This window comes from Gallinula chloropus (genome assembly GCF_964237585.1).
Source record: "Gallinula chloropus genome assembly, chromosome: 1".
Lineage (NCBI taxonomy): Eukaryota > Metazoa > Chordata > Aves > Gruiformes > Rallidae > Gallinula > Gallinula chloropus.
This window is the reverse complement of record NC_140085.1, coordinates 8397191-8420157: the sequence shown is the minus strand read 5'-3', so window position 1 is coordinate 8420157 and position 22967 is coordinate 8397191. Positions and strand designations below refer to the sequence as shown.

The window sequence follows — 22967 nt, the reverse complement described above, 5'->3', positions numbered from 1 at the left end:
ACGACATCGATACTTAAAGTGAGTCAGATTATGCAATCTCATTTAATTACAGATTCTAACAAAGAGATGTATTAAAAAACAAACACATTTGAGCAATAACAAAACTAATACACATAAACTTTTACTTTATGGACTTCTTTGTCTTCGCATTCTCTCTGCTTATCATAGTAATAGAATGTATTGTCCCTTCTCTGAAGTTTCTTAACAAATCCAGTTTCTGGCCAACACTCTACCTATGAATGGAATAAAAAGGATATACATTCACTTGGAACATGCAAGGAATATAGGATATACGTCCATGGAAAACATCATTTGCATCTAAACACTACTTTGCTATGAATTTGCTTAACTGTACAAAAAAAAAATATTAAGAACAAGATGTCAGAAACTAGTTTTCTGGTGGTTGTGGTTTTGCGTGGCTGAGTTCTGGTGGAGAAGGGGGGCTGCAGGGGTGGCTTCTGGAAGAAGCAGAGAGAATCTCTCTGCAAATACCATCTGACTCAAGTCCAGACCCAGTGCTGACCAAGGCCAAGCCCATCTGCGATGGTCACAGAGCCTCTGGGAACCACATTTAGGAGAAAAAAAATGCTATCAGATGTTTTTTGCCCCTAGAGAAGGGAGTGAGATGTAAGAAACTGTGCAGACACCAAGGCCAGGGAAGAAGGTCAATGAAGGGGGGAGGAGGCACAAGCACGCACCAGAGAGAAAGATACCCCTGCAGCTGTGGAGCGGGTGTCCCCCTCACAGCCCATGGAAGAGACGGGGAGCAGAGACCCCACCTGCAGCCCGTGGAGAGGCCCCACGCTGGAGCAGGTGGAGACACACAGAAGACGCTGTGACCCACATTGCAGCAGGCCTCTGCCAGCACTTGAAGCACGTGGAGAGACAGAGACACATTGATGAGCAAGAGAGAGAGAGAGAGAGAGATCTGTGCTGGAGCAGGTTTGCTGGGGAGGGGGCTTGTGACCCCATGGAGGACCAGGCTGGAGCAGTCTGGGCCTGAGAGACTGAGAGACATTCTGTGATTTATGACTGCACCCAGAGCAGTGACCCACACTGGGGCAGCTGGGGAAGAGCTGATGCCACGTGGGAAAGGATTCACGTTGGAGAAGTTCAAGGAGGATGGTCTCCTGTGGGTGGGACCCCACCAGCTAAGAAGGAAAACAACTCATGAAGAACTGACCAAAACCCCCATTCCCCTAGTCCCTGTCCCTCCCTGGGCCACAATGGGGGAGGGGAAGAAGGGAATGAAATCATGACTAAAGTTCAGTCTGCTAAGAAGGGAGGGGTGGGGGAAGGTGCTTTAAGATCTGGTCACACTTCTCATCACTCAACTCTGGTGTCACTGGGTGCGCAGGGCAGTGTTTTAAATTAGAGAGTTTTCTTTCCTTTGTTCTGTGGTGAGTGTTGTGCCCGTGACACTAACTGCAGACTGATCTCTCCCTGTCCTTATCTCCACTCCTAAGCTTCTCAATATATATTTTCTCCCCTCTGCAGCTGAAAAGGGCAGTGACAGAGTGGTTTTGGTGGGCATCTGTCCTCCAGCCAGAGTCAAAGCACCACACTGCTCTAGTATAAAAAATTATGTGATCAGAAGAGTCAAGAAATAAGCATCTAAGAAAAATTGAAAGACTAATTTAAAAGTGGGCTATGATATAAACTAATCTAATAGTGGACTAGTCAAAGCTTTAAAAGTACCTTGTTCAGGAATAAAACATTGATGGTATTGAGTTATTCGGGGTTAACAATGGGATTAGAATTCTGTAACTGAAGATCCCAGAAGTGATGGTTTCATCACAGACCTTATTACGTTAAACATACAGTTGAGTTATTTGCATTTTCTGTCTAAACGTGTGGAAAATGCTGGGAGATGTTGCTTTTGCAAACTGAAAAGGGTTATTGTATTGATGACCTGAAAGGTGAAGCTGCCTCATCATAAATCCTTTGTAGAGGAATTTAGGAAGATAAGGAAGTTTTGCTGTTAATTGTGTTAAACGAATTATGGCACAACCTATCTCCCAATTAGAATACACAGCCCTGTTAAGGGATGCAGATGAAATTTATATCCATACATCAGACAATTATATAAGTGGTTGAATTGTGACTCAGGTAATGAGGTGGAATGTAAGAGTTATCTGGCTCCACAAACAGGTTTCTGCCATGTTCAGGTTATCAGGTGATTTATGGGGGGGGTTGTGGTTTGACTCAATTTTTAATTACTTTGGGGCCCCATTCCAGCAGACACAGCTCACAGGAAAGGTGCTGCTGCATAATTAAAACTGAAGCCTGGATGGGGGCTCTGGATTCCTTCAACAAACTTTAGGTCCTAATTAAGCCTCACTATTCAGACAACAAACATTTGTCCTGGACAAAAGGAATATTTAGAACTTGGTACCCTGACAGACATGAAAGCGCTGAAGTTGAGCTCGTAGATTTTGAAAAACTTAATCCATGGGGAAACAGGGGAGGGAAACTTTTACTTCACATGTTCTTGTGATACATATGGTGTTTAATTAATGATCATCAAATGTTAACAGTTATTACTGATTATTGGAAATGTCAGTTGTTTGAATGTTCTGATTGTAGCTATTGGACTATTGTGTACACACTTTTCTTTTCCTTCCTCCTTGCTTTACCCCTGTCCTCTATGCATCATGGAGCACCATCTATAAGATGGCAATGTTGAGCCACGGGGTGGTGTGACGTACTGTGTCCCTCAACGAATGCCTGTAGCAGTGGACTTATGTTTCAACATTGCTGAAATATTGCACCTCTTCCTATTACTGCTATTTGTAATAAAGGGGGCTTGCTAATAAGATGCTTGTAAAGGGTTAAGGAGGACTTGCTAACAGGATGGTTTGAAGTGACATAGTGGTTATGTCAGAGGTGACCTCACATAAACAATGTCTCACTTGAACAACTCTAGTGTTTCTAGTGTAGGTAGTCCTGAGTGATTAGTGTTCTTGGAATAATTTAATGAGGACCAAGGACTGGTAAGAAGGAAACATCCCAATTATAGTTGCCCACCTGGAACAATCACAACTACGCCTGTGCCAGGGGAAGGAGGTGAAAAGTTCAGCCTGATGAAGACTCTGAGCCTTCATTGCTGAGACCCCCTGACAACCACCGCCATGAGACAGTGTGTAGGTGCAATTGGGAGGAGTTTATGGAAAACACCTCTTAGAACTCATTTTAATATGAAGCAGGACAGGTGATGAATATGTACAGGTGTATGAGGTAACCTAATGATTTTGGACAGGGATATGGTATAAAAATGCTACAAACTCTGACCAAAGGTGTGCCCACTTTGTTAGGTCACCCGCCCTTGCAAGAATGTATAATAAATAACACTAACGTGTCTACCTCGAGTCCCTTCTTAGGACCATTGGCATTTCTAACAAACACAACCTTAGTACACAAGGAAATCCTCGTTTATGGAAACAATGTGGAATAAACAAGACATTTCAAAACGTTTAAGTTGGAAGAGAACCACTGGCAGATCCTGGCAGCTTTGAACAGAATGCATCAATTCACACTAAGTGGTGCTCTTTAATGTTTCTCGGGTTTAATTGTTTATGGTTATACTCTGCCATAAATCCTAAGGAAACTGATTCTACTACACTAATTGCAGGATGCCCTTTTCACAGTTAAAGGCATTCACACTGCAGCCTTTACAGTGGTATCCCAGCCCACAAGGAAAGAATAAGCTGCACCTTAATATGCACATCAGTGTTTTGCTTTAACTGGATGAGGTGACACTTTCTTAGGATGATTCTGCACGGGAGGTTGAGATCTTTTAAAGTGCATTTTTCATACTAGGCATGCTGCTTTGGAAGATAAATCACAGAGCTCTGGTAGAGATAATATGTTGTTTGCTGTATTAACCTCTTGGTTGCTATTTTGAATCTCAAGTAGCCACTGAATATCTGGCCATTATTCACTGGTGCATTTGGTATGCTGGGGAGCATTGTCATCAACTGCAGTGCACAGAGGTCCAAGTCCTCGATGTTCTCAGTCTGATAAAAGCCTGTGTTGCAGCTCCCTTTACCACAGTTGGCATCAAATATTTCTATTGTGGATGAGTTTTCTATCAGGTCTATTGGCAGAATAATGGGAAAATTTCACAGAGAACTTACTTTGACATCTTCTTTTCCTCAAAACTGAAGCATTCTTTTACATATCAGCTACAAGTATTGCAAGAAATCTGTAAAGCCTCTAAATGCATACAAGAGGGGGAACAAAACCACAGTATTTCTGTTTCACTTCTGTGAAATAAGATATTATCGACATTTAATAATAGCTAAAGAATTTAAGTCAGAAGTGGGAAAAAAGGCATATCAGAAACTAGCTGAAATGAAAGGAAATAAGCAGCACCTCCATTTGTATCTTAACATGAGACAGAAATTTAAAGTAAAAACCTTTGCAGAGGGTTCCTTACCGTATCCACTTGTTTTACTTGTTTATATTCAACCTCATCTCTGTATCCAGCTTTCTGAAATCTGTATAAATTCTCTACGTGATCTGACCATTTTTGGGCAGAATGTATAGATTTTGGTTTGATGTTTGCTTCAGCCATGACTCCAGAAACTTGACACGTTTCCCTGAAATTAGACTTTTCAAAATGAAATAGAGAAGACAGAAGTAAGCTGTCTATTGTTAGGGACCAATAGAAATAAGTAGAATAAATTCTTAAAATAAAGGAATTACAGTACAATATTATCTTCTTCTCAAAGCCTGAGGTTGAAAAAGAAAAAAATTGTAAGCAGTTGGAAACAAATTAAATGTACTACTTGATCTGAAACAAATCCAACTCACCTATATTTCTATATACACCTCTACACCTTGACTTAACCTCCCTAAAATTTATTTGTGGATATTAAAACATTGAAAAACCAAAATAACAAAAAACGCCAACACACAGTAATGTTTATTTCATTTCCTCACAGTTGCTCTCTCTTTGGGGCAGGGAGTATTTCTGATTTTTCTTACTTCCCACAGAAGGGACACCAAACCAGAAACCACAGAACGAAGAGCTGGGTTGAAGAAGGGGGGTAGGGGGAGAAGAGAACTGCAGTGCCAGTCACATGGCCACACTGGTGATGACAAAGAAGAGGTCTTAAGAAATAAACTGGATAGGATAAGGAGTCAAGGCACACAACGTAACAAAATTCACCCTATCCTACCCTTGCCCCATCAAAATCTGCACTTACTGCCATGGACTTCCTCCTCACACAAAGCACATTTGATCAATCTACTGAGAAAGAGTAAACAGGCTAGTCAACTGCTAAACCTGAACAGAGCAGAACTGGGAAAAAATTAAACTCAAATTAAAAAAAAAAAAAGTAATAAAAACCCCACTTCCAAAGTCCAAGGAAATTACCAGGGATGGATTTGAACTATATTTTTAAAAAAATATTAATCATTTGTCTTATGCCTGAATTTCACTGCTTTCCTGTGTATTTTGTTCTGCTACTAAAATAGAACTTTATGTTGCTTCTGCAAGCAGAACTGAACACTATCACGCCTTGCAGGCATGATCTGAAATGAGTCCTTTCCCAGTTTTGTAATGGCACCAAGCTTCAGTTTCATAATTAGGAATGTATCACAGAATCACAGAATTGTAGGGGTTGGAAGGGACCTCCAGAGATCGTCAGGTCCAAACCCCCTGCCAAAGTAGCTCCCCAACTCATATTGCACAGGGAGGCATCCAGACAGGTCTTGACAGAGAAGGAGACTCCACCACCTCCCTGGGCAGCCTGTCCCAGGGCTCTGTCACCCTCACTGTGAAGAAGTTCTTCCACATCTTGGTGTGGAACTTCCTGTGCTCCAACTTGCAGCCATTGCCCCTTGTCCTGTCCCCACAGACCACTGAGAAGAGGCTGCCCATTTCCCTTTGTGTCCCACACTTCAGATATTTATAAACATTGATCAGATCCCCTCTCAGTCTTCTTTTCTCAAGGCTGAACAGTCCCAGCTCACTCAGCCTCTCCTCATAGGGGAGATGCTCCGGGCCCTTAATCATCCCTGTAACCTTCTGCTGGACTCTCACCAGGAGATCCTTGTCTTTTACACACCAGGGAGTTCATCTTCAAGGAAGGAGGAAAAGCTTCTGGATTTTGAGGATAAGCAGAGTCTCATTCCCTGTGGGTACAATGCTGCCACCAAATGCTGTGCACAAAGTCAAATTTCCTTGCTTAGCAAGTTCCTCTACCAACTAGGAGCTTGAAAAGTTGAATGCTGCTGTCAGATGCACAAACACCCTTAGTGTGTTAGAAAGGCACAAAAGGAAAAAGAAACCCAACCCAACTGCACATCATAGGAATCTTTTGGAAAATAACATCAAGAGTTAGTATTATCATAATGTGGAAATAGCAGAAGTCTGCATCTCTGTTGTCTAACCAAACAGAAGCCTTTGTCAAGCAAAGAAAGGGCCATCATCTCTTACTGCACACACTTTATTAAGGATCAATAACATTATGCATGAGAGCTCTTTTCTGGCAACAGTAAACTGCTGCTTGCAGTTCAGCACTCCAAACATTCTTTTGCCAGCCCTCCAAGCATTTTGCATTTGCAGGCAGCCATTTAATTCAAAAATTAAATTTTCCCACCCAGCTATGACATGTCACATACATATTAATACAGTAAGAATATATCCTATTATAAATCTTTAGTGGAGTCTTCAAGACGTTTATCTAGGTGATCCTGCTTTGGCAGGTGGGTTGGACTAGATGATCTTTCAAGGGCCTTCCTGGCCCCTAATGTTCTGTGATTCTGTGTGATCTCAACATATTTTTTACTCCTTTGCTGGAATGGGCCCTTTTGTAGCCATTACAGAATTTTTCATGCCCTGTTTATGCTCATCAAAGTTTGATGAGAACTGCTGTCAATGTAGGACTTTAGACAGTCAATATTATTAGCAAGAACTTTAGATCTTAATAAATAATAACCTGTCATGAATTTAAGTGATTTATAATAACTTACATATTACTAGTATTAAGTATGTCTTTAGAGGATGTAATTCATCAATTGAGTGTGCTTCTTCAAGACATCTTGAAGGTATGTGTGGCCCTTTCTGAGTTGCTGTTACTTCAGATAGCCTGTCCACAGGCATTTCTGCTCAAAAAAATATATAAAAGTCACCTATTTAAAGTGGCAGCTTGGTGACTTCAAATAGTAAAAGCACCATCCTGACATTTTTAGGCAAAAGAAAGAATGCAAAACAGTGGTTAGAAAACTATAGAATCCCAGGTTAGTCTGGGTGGGAAAGGGCCTCAGGTCCAGGCCAGGGATCAAGCAGATAGGGGGTCCATGCTGGTACATCTAAGGGAACTTGTGAATGTGGGGTGCACAAGGAATGAGTGTGTGAATGGGTATTTTCTAGTAAGCACCAAGCCAGACTTGCAGGCAAGTAGAGAATCCACAAAGCAAGTAAGGAGGCCTGGGATCCATGCAGGTATGCAGAGAGCAGAGGGGCCATGCCAGGGCTCAGGAGGTCTGCAAATGTGTGTATGCTGTGAGCCTAGAGAGTGGTGTGTTTACATGTCTGCACTAGTGAATTTTTATTGCTACCAGCAATAAAAGGAGGAAGGGGCCCAAGGTAGGGCTCACAGAAGCCAGTCAAGAGAAGTCCTGGGCCAGACCAGCTAGAAGTGACCACCCTTCCTACATCACTTAAGACAAGCCAGCATTGACAGGTTCTATTTCAAATCCTAGAAGAGTTAGTAAGAGATTTTGAATGAGTTCAACAGATCTAACATGAGACATTCTTCTATTTAACATAGAATAATAGAATCATTGAATGGTCTGGGTTGGAAGGGACCCCAAGGATCACAGAGTTCCAACCCCCCTGCCACAGGCAGGGCCACCAACCTCCAACCCTGGATCTACACAAGGTTGCCCAGGGCCCCATCCAACCTGGCCTTGAACACCTCCAGGGATGGGGCATCCACCACCTCTCTGGGCAGCCTGTTCCAACCCCTCACCACTCTCTCTGTAAAGAACTTCCCCCTGATATCTAATCTAAACCTTCCCTTCAATCCATTCCCCTTGTCCTGCCATTGTCTGCCCCTTTTAAAAGTTGATTCCCCTCCTGCCTATAAGCTCCCTTCAGGTACTGGAAGGCTGCAATGAGGTCCCCCCAAAGCCTTCTCTTCTCCAGGCTGAACAAGCCCAGCTCCTTCAGCCTCTCTTCGTAGGGGAGGTGCTCCAGCCCTCTAATCATCCTTGTGGCCTCCTCTGAACCCTCTCCAACAGTTCCACATCTTTCTTGTATTGTGGACCCCAGCTCTGGACACAGGACTCCAGATGGGGCCTCATGAGGGCAGAGTAGAGAGGGCCAATCACCTCCCTGTCCCTCCTGGACACCCCTCTTCTGATGGAGCCCAGGATTCCATTGGCCTTAGAGCTGCAAGAGCACACTGCTGGCTCATGTTAAGTTTCTTGCCTACCAGAACTCCCAGGCCCTTCTCAGCAGGGCTACTCTCAAGGAGCTCCTCTCCCTGTGTGTATATATATCTGGGCTTCCTCCAGCCCAAGTTTAAGACCTTATACACCTGGCTGTGTCGAACCTCATTAGGTTCACCTTTCAAGCCCACCAAGCCCCCCCGGATGGCTTCCTCTCCTTCCGTTGTGTCAGCCACATCACTCAGCTTGCCCAGACGCTAAGCCTCGGCCCCCCGGCCCGAGTGACCGCTGTAACCCCACCCTGCTCCCACTCCCATCGCCGTGCCGCAGCCGCCCGGCCCTCAGACAACCCACCTCTGTGAGAGGGCTGCAAGAGCCAGGGCCCAGCGCGACGGCGGCGCCTCAGCACAGGGCGCCTCACAGCGCCAACTGTCACCGCTCAGCAGCGGTTGCTCGGCAACCGCTATTCGGCGATGACGGTTGGCGCGGTGAGGCGCCCCGTGCGTGGGGTGGGGGGGGGGAGACGACACACTCGGCAACCAACCGCTGCCCGCGACCTCTTTGAGAAGCCGTTCCCGCCTCTGCCGCCGATAGGCTGCCGGGAGGCGTGGCCGCCTCGCGATTGGCTGAAGCCCGGGAAGGCGGGGAGGGAGGGAGCGAGCGTGGCGGAAGCCGCCATGAGCCGGTTCGGGGGTCGCGTGCGGGAGTACCCCGCCGTGTCCATCGACCGCTTCGACCGCGACAACCTCCGCGCGCGCGCCTACTTCCTCTCGCACTGCCACAAGGGTGAGCGCTAGACCTCCCCCCCCACCCCGTGTCCCCTCCCCCTCACCCCCGCGGCCACCCTTCCCCGGTGACGGCCGCCCTTCCCTTCTCTTCCCCAGATCACATGAAGGGGCTGCGCGCTCCCGCCCTGAAGAGGAGGCTGGAGGGCAGGTACGGGGCTGGCGGCAGCGGCGCGGGGCGGGGGGGGGCTGCCTGAGGGGGAGAGGATAAAGGGCCGACCGGGCCTGGGAGCCAGGAGCGCTGGGGAGCGGCCGCTTGCAAGCGAAGAGGGGAAACGAAACTGCTGGGCGCTGCGGAGCCACCGGCAGATTTTGGTTGGCGGGGACCTAAGTAGCTCCCACCGCCTGCCGTGGGCAGGGACGTGTTCAAGTAGTGACTGCTCAGAGCCCTCTGCAACCCGGCCTGGGGTGTTTCCAGGGCTGGGGCAGTCACAGCTTCTCTGGGCCCCCTGTGACACTGCATCACCTTACTCCCTGTAACTTAGCCTCTTCCAGTTGAAGCTATGCCTCGTTGCCACATGCCCCAGTAAAAAGTCTCTCTCTTTCTTATAAGTACTGAAAGGCCACAATAAGGGCTCCCTGGAGCTTTTTCTTCTCCAGGCTGAACAAGCCCAGCCCAGCTCAGCTTGTCCTCATAGCAGAGGTGCTTCAGCCCTCTGGTCATCTTTGTGGCCTCTTCTGGGCGTGCTCCAACAGCTCCATGTCTTTCCTGGATTGGGCACCCCAGTGCTGGACGCAGCACTGTAGGTGGGATCTCATGAGACCTCATGAGGAAGAATTCCTTTACTGAAAGGGTTGTCAGGCATTGGAACAGGCTGCCCAGGGTATTTAAAAGGTGTGTAGATGAAGTCATTAAGGACATGATCTAGAGGTGGACTAGGCAGGGTTAGGCTGTGGTTGGACTCAATGATCTAAAGGGTCTCTTCCGACCCAGGTGATTCTGTGATTCTATGAGAGTGGAGCAGAGGGGCTGAATCACCTCCCTCATCCTGCTGGTCACACTACTCTTGATGCAACCCAGGATATGATTGGATTTCTGGGTTGCAAATGCACGTTGCTGTGTTCTGTCTAAGTATTCATTCACCAGTATGCCCAAGTCCTCTCATTCCCTTCATCTGACAGTGTGCACTGATAGTGAGGATTGCCCGAACCCAGGTGCATGTGGCCTTGTTGAACTCAATAGGGTTTGTCAGGTTCATGAGGATCCTCACTGCTGTTTTTCCCTGGCTCTTGGTGTGTGAGACAGGGCTGTGCCTGTGCTGAGGTCAGCTGTGCTCTGAAGTGCACAAGCAATCAGGTAGCCAGCACTTTGACGGAGAGTTATTCCTCTGTTGTCAGCACTTGTGAGACACTGTCTGGAGTTCTGAGGCCAGTGCTGGGCTACCCTGGATGAAAAATGGTCCAAGTGTTCTGGAGCAGGGACACCAAGTTGCTCTAGGGCTGGAGCACGTGATGTGTGAGGAGAGGCTGAGAGCCGGGTTTCTTCAGCTGTCAGAGTAGGACACAACCATGTATCACTGCTTGCAGGTGGAGTAGATTCTTCTTGGTTGGGGGAAGACAGGTCCTGCAGGCTCCTCACTGCTCTGCAGGTCTCCTCAGATGAGAAAGGGGTCTGAGCACGTGTTTTACATACTAGGTGCTGATCAGTCATTACATTGCTCCTTACCTCTACTTTATAAAACACTTGTCTGTGGTTTTTTGTCTCCTCACAGCCTGAAAGTTAAACTGTACTGCTCACCAGTAACTAAGGAACTGCTGCTGACAAGCCGGAAATACAGGTTTTGGGAGAATCACATTGTGAGTGTTTGCTTATTTTTAAATTACCACTTTTTAAACAATTATTCTAGGGAAGAAGAAGCTTCCCCTCCTCAGAATCCTCTAAATATTGGTGTTGATAAAGTGTTTCAGGGCTTAAGTTCCTATATCAGTATGCCTTTCCTTGCTGCTTGCTATGTGGGATCAGTTTACTGTTGTTTACTGTTTAATCTTGTATTTCCCTCCACAGAATTTGTCCTTTTCTCTCAGCTTCAGCTTTAAATGTCCTCCATCTGTATGTTGATCACTTGTATTGCTCCTTCATTTCCTTACTGTGCTTGTGTCTCTTTGCCCCTGTCCTTACTTAATTTTTCCTGTGCTTCATTTAAAGTTTGGCATTACTTGGAGAATGTAAAATCTCTTAGTTGTATTATCTTCCTTTTGCTTTTTGTAAAATGGACTCTCTCTGGCATGAAAATGAATAGTGATATAAAATCACTGAAAAACTTAAATAGTTTACTTGATTTCTACTGTTTGGAGCCAAAATTCAAGTGATCAGTGGTTATGTATGGGTATGAGTTGCAGCTCCTTATTTCTTTCCACTTGCAGATGTGGGGTTTGAGATTTAACCGGTTTCTTTTCACATCTCTCTGTACATACATCATCACATAGTATAAGGATTCTGCTGTGTTCCCCAAGCAAGGACAGGAGAGTTTTCTAGTCAAGTGGAAGGTCAAGAAGGACTTTTGTTTCCTTGGGGGAGTTATGGGTCAGTGTTTCCTTAAATAGATTGTAAGTGTGTGTCTTAAGCTTTATGTCTGAAGAAACTCATATGAGAGGGACAGACCTAGGAGGTAAGTCTGACTAAGAGAAAAAGAGAAGTAGGGAACTCGTCTGTCCAAGGACCTAGTTTAATTAAGCTGAAGGAGAAGGTATTAGCTTTATATGAAGCCTTAAGAAACAGACAGATTTAATGGTTAAGGGCATGAACATGATTCAGGGCTCTGTAGAAAGACTCTAAACATCCCTTGGGCATGTTTGATGTGTGAAGCAGCACAGTGTGCATAGTTGACAATTTTTCTAAGCCTCTAATATGCTTGGACTAGCGAAAACACAATGGGGTGGGGTGGTGGTGGCTTTTTTGTTGGTGTTGGTTGAGGGTTTTTCTTTTTTTTAAGCTTGTGTCTGTTTGCTTTCAGCATCCCTTGACTTTAACCTGGAAGGAGAGGGGAGGTATGTGTAAGCTACTAGGAGTTTGTATGAGCAGTAAAAGGAAAGTAGGTAGTGCTGGTGCTGACTGACATCTCTGTCTGAGAAAATCTTAGTTTGGGAGGAGATGGCAGAGGTACCTGTGGCACAGCCTAAGAGGAAGCACAAGTAACACAAATGAACACAACTAAAAAAATACTTACATGTTTACAGTTGCTGCTCCCAGGAGTGACTGCTGGTAATGGCATGAGCTGCCCAGACCATAGGTCAGATAGTAGCTGTTGGATGCTGTGTTCACAAGCTTTGTCTTACAATAAACAAGCTTTCTACTTGTAGTGTGACTGGGAGATGAATTAACAACTGATTTGAACTTCACCAGAGTGAAAGAAGCAATCACAGTATCAGCTTCCAGGCAGATGTTTTTATGATTTCCAGAATGACATTCGTATGTACAACACGAAAGGCTCTTTGAATCTGTTGCTGGCTTTAGCTTTAAAAGTATCAAAGATCAGGGGAGAACTCTGCTGGAGATCCTGCCACTTGACTTATGAAGCTGAACTGTGGCTGGCAGAGAAGAATTCTCTGGGCAGTTCAGATCTTAAATTTGACAGTTGTTTCACTGCAGTGGGAAACTTGGGAATTGCTGGGAAATACTGAACGTGCAGAATCTAGATCAGCCTCTTGAGTTCATACAGCTTCAGAATTTGTGATGATAACATTAGTATTGATGTTTTAAGAATTAACTCTTGCTTGGATTCTTAGTGTAAGTTTTTGACAACATATATCTGTGTTTTGAAGCAACCTTCATGTTTGATTGGTGGTGTGGTTTCTGGTAGAGAAGCCAGATGTTACATTTGGGATCTGGGTACTGGCTGAATGGATCTGGTGAAGCAGCCCAGGAATTTGTGGTGCGGTGCCTTTGAATCCACTCAGTGTGCTGAGGAGATTGTCCAGCTGAAAATCTGTAGGCTCTGCCTTAGGATGGAAATGACAGGAGACTTTCCTTTCGTTTCTGCTTTTTTGGGCAGGAGAATTATATACAAGGATTGTCTGAAACTAAGGACAAAGAACAAGAGGGTGGGAGAGGACTCTACAGCAGTACTAGCCTTGCAGATGGCCACAGTGCATGTATACCGCAGGACTCTCTTTTAGTAGAGGATGCAGCAAAATAGGGGATTAATATCTATAGATATTATGCCTGTAGGTTCATTGTTCCTGTGCAAACACAGAAATACCCTCTGCATGTGATTTGTGGGCTCTTTGGTAACAGGGAATGGTGAGAAGTTGTGCGGCAGCACAGAGATCTGTCTGAGCAGGATCCATTGGTGTGCTCTGTGAATGGGATGTCTTGGGCTTTGCAGTCATCCAAAAATAAGGCACGTGATCCAGCCAGAAGAACCTGAGCTGTTGCTGTTTGAAGTCCAACATGCTAACTTTTTCAGGCATGCACACCTTGATAGGGATATCTCCATTTATTTTTGAGACAACTTTCAGAAAACTTTTTCCCGCTGGAAATGGAAACTCGTTACTTCCTGTGGGGAAAACGGGCTTAATTTTACAGGCTTAGCATTAGATGCAGTTGGCAGTAAAGGTGTCTATGTAATGAATATTAACCTATAAAATGGAAACAAAATGTTCAGTAAAGCCTGCCATACATCTCTTCATTTTGTTACAGGTTGCGTTGGAAGTTGAAACTCCAACTCAGATTTCTTTAGTGGATGAAACATCTGGTGAGGTAAGTCACAAAAAAACCCCAAAACCTTGTGTATTTGTAATACCATTTAAATGAGCATGGGGAAATATATCTTACCTGTAGCATCCAAAGTGGACAAGCTATTTTTGAAATATGTTCCTCTCCCCAAGATGGGTAGCCACATGAATTCTTCTTTCCCACATTGTTCTTATGATCATAACATTTTTGGGGTAATGCTTTTCCACTGTATTAATGATCTCCAGCTTAACCTTTTTTTTTTCCCTGTGGGTTTTTTCCACCTTGTATTTCCTGGCTTATTTTAAGAAGTTTTAAGTGCAGAACATAAAGGTCAGGTACAGGCCTGGTAGAGCATCTCTGGGCATAGTGTATTCCAAGATGTTTCTGTGATGCTTGTTCACCAGGAACCAAGGAAGTAGGGCTCTTTTCTGGCTGAGTGGCTCCCATGAGCATCCTGTAATATTAATTCATCTCTTCTGCCATGACAGCATGGTCATTGCTCTTCAGGGCTTGTTGTGATGGAAGAGACTTTGTTCAAAGGCAATGCCTAATGCTGCAAGAGGTTGTGGGGAGTTATGCATTGCTCTCACTGTGTCAGTGAGAGTCCTGGTAGTACTTACTACAGTGTGAAAATAATGCTAACCCATCTCTTCCAGAAAGAAGATATAGAAGTGACACTTCTACCAGCTGGTCACTGTCCAGGATCAGTCATGTATGTCCTTCAAGTACGCAAAATGTCTCTGCTGAGCAATTTATTTGTCCTGTGGAGTTCTCACTACGTGCTGTGGCTTTTCTAACTAGAAAAAGCTAGTGAATTTAAAGTTCTTACTTGTCGTAGCAGGGCCCACCAGCTTTGGTCAAGTTTGGAAAACCACTGTGCTACCCAGGTTCTGTCCAGATGGACCTTGTTACCTTGGGGAGGCAGATTACTTTTCCTCGTGTCTGTGAATGAAAACACTTTATTGTGTTCAACTGTATGTAAAAATTACATACAAAACTGTGATTAAAAAGAAATATTCCATTTCTTAAGGATGACTTTAGAAAGAAGATGCCCAGCTTCCCAGTACAGATGCTGGATAGATTCTTTTGGCTGCAACATACAGCTGGGCTACCCTCACAGAGTCTGTAAGGCCTTTGTCTTCAACTCTGACCAGCCTAGGCACAGGTTATTTTCTGGGCATAGTGAGTCTGAATTATTTGGTTTATAAACCAAAGCCTTATTTATACCTTTAAGCGAGGTAGCAAGTTGATGGTGGGCATTTAATGCTGTGTGTTGTTGAGTTTGACCAAAATGTTTCTGTCTGTAGGTTTCTGTTTGAAGGTGAAAATGGCACTGTGCTGTACACAGGGGATTTCAGGCTTGCAAAAGGAGAAGCGGCCAGAATGGCACTTTTGCATTCAGGGACCAGGTGAGACTTCAGCTGTTCGTGGGATGCAGAAAGAATAAAAGATCACACAAGCATGGACAATTCAGGAATAATGGAATTATTTCTTTTCCTCATTTTTTTTATTCTGGATTAAATACATTGCAGTAGAGCAGTGCTGCAGTTACAAGCCCTCTTGAATTGGTCTTTATAATAAAGAGGAGGAATGATTTCCTTTTGAGGAGAGAGGAAGTGTGATATCTTAGTACCATCATGTGCTGCTCACACTGATACCACATTTCTCTTTCAGAGTAAAAGACATCCAGAGCGTGTATCTGGACACCACTTTTTGTGATCCCAAATTTTATCATATACCAAGCCGGGTAAGTCGAAAGAAGCTGTCCTTAAAGCTGCTAATTAATTAACTACCCCTTTGTTAGGTGAGTCTTGAAAGGCAATGCCATTTTGCATCACCAGATCATGGCACTTTGGAAATTCATTCAAAGACGATTCACAATGTTTTCTAAACTTTTCAGGAGGAGTGTTTAAACGGGATCTTGGAGTTGGTGCGAAGCTGGACCTCGCTGACTCGCTATCATGTTGTGTGGCTGAATTGCAAAGCTGCTTATGGATATGAGTATTTATTCATAAACCTCAGTGAGGAACTTGGAATCAAGGTAATGTTTCTGTAATTGTTGCTTTAGAGCTGGTCCTCAGGAATGAGTGTGGCCAGTTGCTAAGCTGGAAATGTCTGCTCAGAGGACTGCTGCATGTGAAAGATGTTCATGCTTACATCAGATAAACTTAAAGAACTACTGTTGTACTCAAAATGAGTCAGCTAGTTGATTTCAGTCTGAAACAGCTGGGCTCTCCAGTTTTCAAGCTCAGTGTTTACCTCTGTCCCCTTTAATCCTGTGAATGATAAAAGCCTTCTCATTTATATGTGACATTAATAGTTAGCAGATATATTCTGACTTTCTTTGACGAATATTCATCCCCTTTCAGCATAGATGGTATGTTATGCTTGTTCTAGATGTCTGAGTTACTTTCACTAATGCTTCTCTGCTCAGACATTATTAGTGGGTAGTAATCGTTTAAATGCCTACCAGCATTTGTTGTGAGCAGAACCACATCTGTATAGTTGCTCCAGCTGCAGTCTGGAGCCCACATGTTGAGCTAATTAAGAGTAAACTCTGCCTTTCTCTAGGTGCACGTGAACAGACTTGATATGTTCAGAAACATGCCAGAAATCCTCTACCACATTACTACAGACAGACACACTCAGATTCATGCCTGTCGACATCCTCGGGTGTGTATTGTTTCTCAAAGCCTCTGCCAACTTTGCTGTGAAAGACTGGTTATAGGTACTGATGTTTTGGTCCTACTGCACTAAGGAGGACTTGAGCCAAATGGTGACTTAATGCAAAGGAGAGAGAGAACTGTAGTTAGTGGGCTGAAGTTTATGTTTATTTTTTTTTAAAGAGCGAAAAGAAAACATGTTAGAAGTAGTTTAATGGTATTTGGAACTTGAAAATTGTATTAAGTGCAGACAAGCAGTAGACTAGATCAGTCAGGTATTATCCATTTAAATATATCAGAAGCAGCTCCTGTGTTGTCTCCTGGTGCAATGAGCTGTTCCAGGACATCTGTCAAACTGAAGGCTCCAACTTGGAGGAGAGCAGGTAGAACAGGTCTCTGGGATTGATTTACTTTGTCAGCTGCACTATGGATGCAACAGCCAAGAGTGTTTCAGAGGACTTGGAAGTGAGATGAAAACTTGGTTAATTTTTTCAGGGATGGGGGAAAGGTCAGGTTTACAGTTAATTTTACATTGCACTTGGCAGGATGATGACTGCTTTCGGTGGAACAGACTGCCCTGTGGGATGACTTGCCAGAATGGAACTCCTTTGCACATAATCAGCATCAAACCCTCCACTATGTGGTTTGGGGAAAGGATGAAGAAAACCAGCGTAATAGTGAGGTGAGCATTTGGGCTGTTGTTTCAGGTACGTATCTTGCCTGATGTTTGTCTAACTAGATCTGAAAACAGACTTTTTAAGAGTAGGTTATGCCTGTGTGTTGACTGAGGATGAAAAGAGTTACCTAATCTCTTTGCCTCGTCTTTTTCTTTATTTTTTAGGACTGGTGAGAGTACATACAGAGCTTGTTTCTCTTTCCACTCTTCATACAGCGAGGTTTGTGTTCTTGTAATATTTAGTATACATTGATTTTTATTTTTTTTTAAATAAGTATTTTGATTATATTTAAGTGGATGACATGATTTGTCACAAAAAATCTTTTCAGTACTAAGACAAGGGGATAGGAAGTTCTGGACACTGAAGGCTGAGAACTTGGTTTTAATTTAGGTTCAAAAGAATGTGTAATCCTGCCCCACTTTGACAATTCTTTTTTTTTTTTGCCCTCCCTCTCTTCCCAAAGCATTGGTCACTGCTGCAATTGCTTTATTGCCTTTGTATTTTAGATTACTGTGTATGCAGTACCTAATGCTTGGCATTTTGGTTTTCAGTACATCATAGAATCCTTTGGGTTGGAAGGGATCCCAAAGCCCATCTAGCTCCAGCCCCTTGCCAAGGGCAGGGACACCCTCCACTAACCCAGGTTGCCCAAAGCTCCGTCTAACCTGGCCTTGAACCCTGCCAGGGATCCAGGGCGCCAGCTTCTCTGGGCACCCCGTGCCAGGGCCTCACTACCCTCACAGGGAAGGATTTCTTCTTAATGTCTAATCTAAACCCTCCCTCTTTCAGCTTGAAGCTGTTACCCCTTGTCTTGTCACTGCACTTGATGGTGAACGGTCCCTCTCTGACTTTCTTGTAGGACCCCTTTAAGAATTGGTAGGCTGTAGATAGGTCTCACTAGCAGCTATACTAGTGATGGCAACATCCTCTCCAGTATCACACGCTTTCATTTAATGTGTCTCTATCCAGTTGCTACATACTTCTCTCTCCTGAGAAACTGAAGTGGGATCAGAGCTAACAATTAACCCTTTGCAGAGCCTTGCACATACAAAGGGGAGAGTGTTCAGCACCCTGGGAAGATGGTCCTGTGTTTAAGATCCTGGTTAAGTTCAGATTTTCTTTGCCATGCAGAATTTTAAATGGAGGTACTAGCATGGTGCATGCAACATGGCAGCTTTGCTGGCAGAATATGGATGGTAGCTGTTGTAACAGACTTGTGGCTCCTCATGCAAAAGCAGATGGGCCTTGCTGGTCTGTATAGGCAGGAGTGTAATCTGCAAATTTGGAAGAGTTTTCAGTGCCCAGCACTCATAAAGCCTCAGCTGGAACAGGGTGCCCCAAACTGGACACAATTCTTGCAGGAATATACTGTCTGGAGAGCATATGGAAGTCAACAGAATAAGGCTTGGGAAAAGTGATGGGTTTTGTCATAATGGGCATTTATAGTGGGCTGAAGGGAGACTTTAGGAAAAGTCTTTGAGGAAGGGAATATCTTATCTGCACGACTAGGGACTTGAAGCCCAACAGCTGTAAGGACAATGAAGAGGCTTGTCCAGCCCTTTCTTTCACAGTGAGTGATGGCCAGCATAGTAGTTAACTGCTGTGGTCAGGTGAGGCTGAGTTCTCAGCATCCTTTTGGGGAGGTTTTCTTGTATGGAGTTAATTGCTTTAATGGTGGGTCATACTGGCCTTTACATCAGACAACTGGTACTTGTGTGTGTGTTTTGATCAGTGCTGCCATTAAGTACAGTCATTAACTGTTGAGGGAATAGTGCCCACCCTCAGCAAGTACACCAATGATACAAAGCTGGGAGGAGTGGCTGACACGCAGGAACACTGTGCTGCCATCCAGAGAGACCTGGGCAGGCTGGAGAGCTGGGCAGGGAAAAACCTAATGAAGTTCAACAAAAGCAAGTGGAGAGTCTTGCACCTGGGAAGTAATAACTGTTTGTATCAGTACAGGCTGGGGGATGACCTGCTGGAGAAGAGCTCTGTGGAGAAGGACCTGGGGGTCCTGGTTGATGACAGGGTGGCCATGAGCCAGCAGTGTGCCCTGGTGGCTAAGAGGGCCAATGGGATCCTGGGGTGTATCAGGAGGAGTGTGGCCAGCAGGTCAAAGAAAGGAGGTGATCCTCCCCCTCTACTCTGCCCTGGTCAGGCCCCACCTGGAGTATTGTGACCAGTTCTGGGCTCCCTGGTATAAAAAAGACAGGGATCTCCTGGAGAGAGTCCAGAGGAGGCTACGAAGATGAACTTTTACACAGTGAGGGTGACAGAGCCCTGGGACAGGCTGCCCAGGGAGGTGTTGGAGTCTCCTTCTCTGGAGATATTTAAGACCTGTCTGGATGCCTCCCTGTGCAATATGAGCTGGGGAGCTGCTTTGGCAGGGGGGTTGGACCCGATGATCTCTGGAGGTCCCTTCCAATCCCTATGATTCTATGATGTAACTCGTTAACCTGCTGGTTCTTTTCAATTTAGATTAAGGATTTCCTGAGTTACATCCGTCCTGTGAACGTGTATCCCAATGTGCTGCCGGCGGGTGGGACGGAAGACAAAGTTATGGAAATGTAAGTGACCAATGGCTGGTGAAGGGAGGACAAGCCCTCCTGAATCCCAGCCTCTCAAGCAGGCCACTGCCTTTTGCTTTACTTGTCTGATAATTCAGACTTTTTTTTTTTAATCATCAGTCCTGCAGACTCCAGCTTTGTGAAGAGCTCCTGTGTGTTGTGCTGAGCCTTAGAGTGTGTATTCCACACATCACTTACACTGTACAGAGGCTTTTCTGCTGTTAAACTATTTGGGTGGAATCTGAATACACAATCAACTCATTTTATTTTATTCTATGACCTATTTCTATTTGTCATTGCTACTTCTGAGAAGTTTCTTTTAAATAGTATTTCTCTGGGGACTTGACTCATAGTCTCTGCAGGGCATCACAGGCCAGTACTCCTGTGCTGCTACAGGTGTTGGCACGGTAGAAAGGAGAGCAGTGGTGTCACTCAATGAATAAAATGAGGACTTGTTTCTTTGCTCCTTCTTCTTCTAGCAAGAAAGCAGGTAACTTACTGTTACTAAATAAAACTGCAGTAAGATTTTTGAACCCCTTCATCCTGTCTTCTCTAAGCAAGGCTCTAAAAGTTTCCAAATGTGTTTTAAGATAAATGACATATTTAAGTTGCCTGAGTTCACCAGTGACTTCAGAACTTAGCCCTGGCTATTTCTGCCTGTAACACTTTGTGTTTTGTGTGTGCTTTGATCAAGTTATGAGCTCCTGAGAGCATCTGCTGAGCTCTAACTACGAATCCCTTCTTTCATTCCCCTCAGATTAAAGCCGTTATGCAGGTCGTACAGGACACACGCTGAGCCCAGGTACAAGCCCTTAGGGACACTGAAAAGGCTCCACAAGAGAGACTTACCCGATACAGGTAAAGGTTCTGCTGGTGCTGCTGTGCCTTAGATGAGAGTCTGGGACAAAGCAGAGGTACCAAAAGTCACCACACTCAGTCTGTGCTCAAAGCAACAGTTAGAAAGGAGAAATATAAATCAAATGAACTCAGGTTTGAGGTGGGTGAGGGAGTGTTAATTGTGCAAAGCATGCTTGTTTGTGATCTTAGCATGTACTTCAGGCTTACCAGCCCTTTAAGTTTCTGTAAGAGTTCCACTTTGCTGTCCTACACCATCCCTAGTCAAGCTGTGTGTAATGGAACTTTACTTGTGTCCCCTCCTGTGAGGTGGGGGACAGAGTGATGTATCAGTGGAATCACTCCTCTTTGTTACCTCACACTGCTGGCTTTTCAGCACCTGGTTCCTTTTTGAAGCTCTGTGGGTGCTGCCCCTGGAAAGCCACTTGGGAACAAGGAGATGATTTGGGGCCTGCTGCCTCATCTGCAGCTACTTCTGAGGTGCCAGGGGTGATGTAGTCCTTTCAGAGACGTGGATAAATGCAGCTACCAGTGCTATATCTGATGTGCTGTGTCTGGCATGGTGGGGGTGACAGCTAGCAGCTTTCCTTGCCTGTGCTAGAGAAGGCAAGGACATGTCAGTAACGTCCCATGAAGTCTCCAACTGGGCTAAAGAACTTTTCCTCTCCTCTTACTAAATGGATTTTTATTAAAACTTTGCTCTCATAATTTTATCAGAGATCAGAACTTCTCTTACATGTTTTGTTTGCAGATGAAGATGATCTCTTTGACTCAGAATTAACTTCTGTGAGGCCTAAAATCCCAAAACATCAGAGACAAGAGAGCAGGCCCTCCACCAACACAGGACAATCTGAAAATGAGATTAATGAGAGCTCAGAAAGTTACAAAGAGACAACACCTTCCACCTCCCCTAAGGTAGACTTTATTGACTGTGAGGAATCAAATGATGATGATGACGATGATGAGGAAGAATCTGATATAAATACAGCTCAAGTTCTTTCCCATGAGCCAGATGCCACTTCCATGTCAAATTCTGATGGAGTAATCAGCAGTGACCCACAGGAGTCTAATGACAATGTCCCTCGCTGGGATGCATTTTTTCAGTGTAACAAACCAGAAGAGAGCTCTGAAAATGAGGAGAACCTCCCCTCTTCAGCAGATGCTGGTGGGTCCCAACCACTCTTCAGTGACTCGGATGGAGTAAGCGACTCAACACACATCTCCTCCCAAAATTCTTCCCAGTCGACACACATATCGGAGCAGGGGAGCCAGGGCTGGGATAGCCAGATGGACACAGTACTCCTCACCTCTCAGGAGAGGAATGCCTTGGACTTCAGCTGCTTGGGCAAGGGTGGGAGCAGAACAGTTGTTCCCGTATTGCAGGAGATGCCCAAAGACAGTCAGCCTGACAACAGCTGGTCGAAGCTGCTGGGTCAAAACAGATCTTGTGCTGATGGTGTTGCCTGTGACTTGAAAAGCAAAGACTGCGAGCAGGATGCAGAAGCTGGCACTGCTCACCTTCAGGATGTGCTGGTGGGAGGATGTGACGACTCCAGGACTCCTGATCTAGAACAGAGGGACTCGCAGAGCTCCTCTGACTTTGAAATTCCCTCAACTCCTGATGCTGAAGTGCCTCAGCCAGATAAACTGCACTGTCTGTACAGGAAGCTAGCAGCTGGTGAAAACATACTCATCAGTAAGAAAAAAGCCTCTTGAAGAGAGGTGCAACTATTACATCATAACAAACACTGGAGTTTGTTTGTTAAGCCCTGAATTATTTTCTTTTCGTTGCTGGTTACTATCTGCAGCTATACTAACTAATGAATTGTTTTTTAGAAATATCTTACTGTCACATTTAGGAATTTGCAGCCTGTGCAACCTCTGTGGAGTACTGAAAAGGAAGTATTTGTAGGAAGGACTTCTGCTTCCTGAGGTTCACTTCTGCAGGACAAAAAACAGACCACACAAAACAATGGGTAGATCACTAAATTTAATTTAGTGTTTCCTTCACTGTGAGCTCTAAGAGTTTGCCTTTTGTATACATGGGATCTCAGGTATTAATAAAATACCACACTTTTTTAACTGTGGGGAGGAAGGTGCCATGCAGGCACTGCAATACTTGCATTTTGACTTTAATCTGGAATTTTCGCTGCAGTTATTTTTAAAAACACCTGCAGGACAGAGAATTACTGGCAGAAGGGTTTTAATAAAAGATTCAGATTGCTCTTTTCAAACAGTCTCTCTTTTCATTGAACAAGTGTTGCCTCCTGATTTCAGTCCTGAATAACCTGCACACCCTGCCTGTGCTTTCAGCTTGTCACCACTTTCTCCCTTGTGGTTTG

The 22967-nt window shown here is 44.7% G+C and overlaps 2 protein-coding genes across 2 annotated transcripts; one reads left to right on the top strand and one right to left on the bottom strand.

The window, feature by feature from the left end:
* Positions 1-104: 104 nt before the first annotated feature.
* Positions 105-4576, bottom strand: MEIG1 (meiosis/spermiogenesis associated 1; the record flags this gene model as incomplete). Its single annotated transcript, XM_084274399.1, has 2 exons — positions 105-233; positions 4439-4576. The coding sequence occupies 2 exons, from the start codon at positions 4574-4576 to the stop codon at positions 105-107; spliced, it is 267 nt and encodes an 88-aa protein (XP_084130525.1).
* Positions 4577-9080: 4504 nt separating this feature from the next.
* On the top strand, positions 9081-22527 carry DCLRE1C (DNA cross-link repair 1C; the record flags this gene model as incomplete). The annotated part of the gene is made up of 14 exons (XM_084279568.1): positions 9081-9189; positions 9288-9339; positions 10901-10985; positions 13828-13887; positions 14520-14575; positions 15171-15272; positions 15538-15610; positions 15764-15904; positions 16435-16536; positions 17072-17208; positions 17368-17422; positions 19682-19770; positions 20528-20628; positions 21377-22527. 14 exons carry the CDS (start codon positions 9081-9083, stop codon positions 22339-22341), a joined length of 2127 nt encoding a protein of 708 aa, XP_084135694.1. The 3' UTR covers positions 22342-22527.
* Positions 22528-22967: the final 440 nt, after the last annotated feature.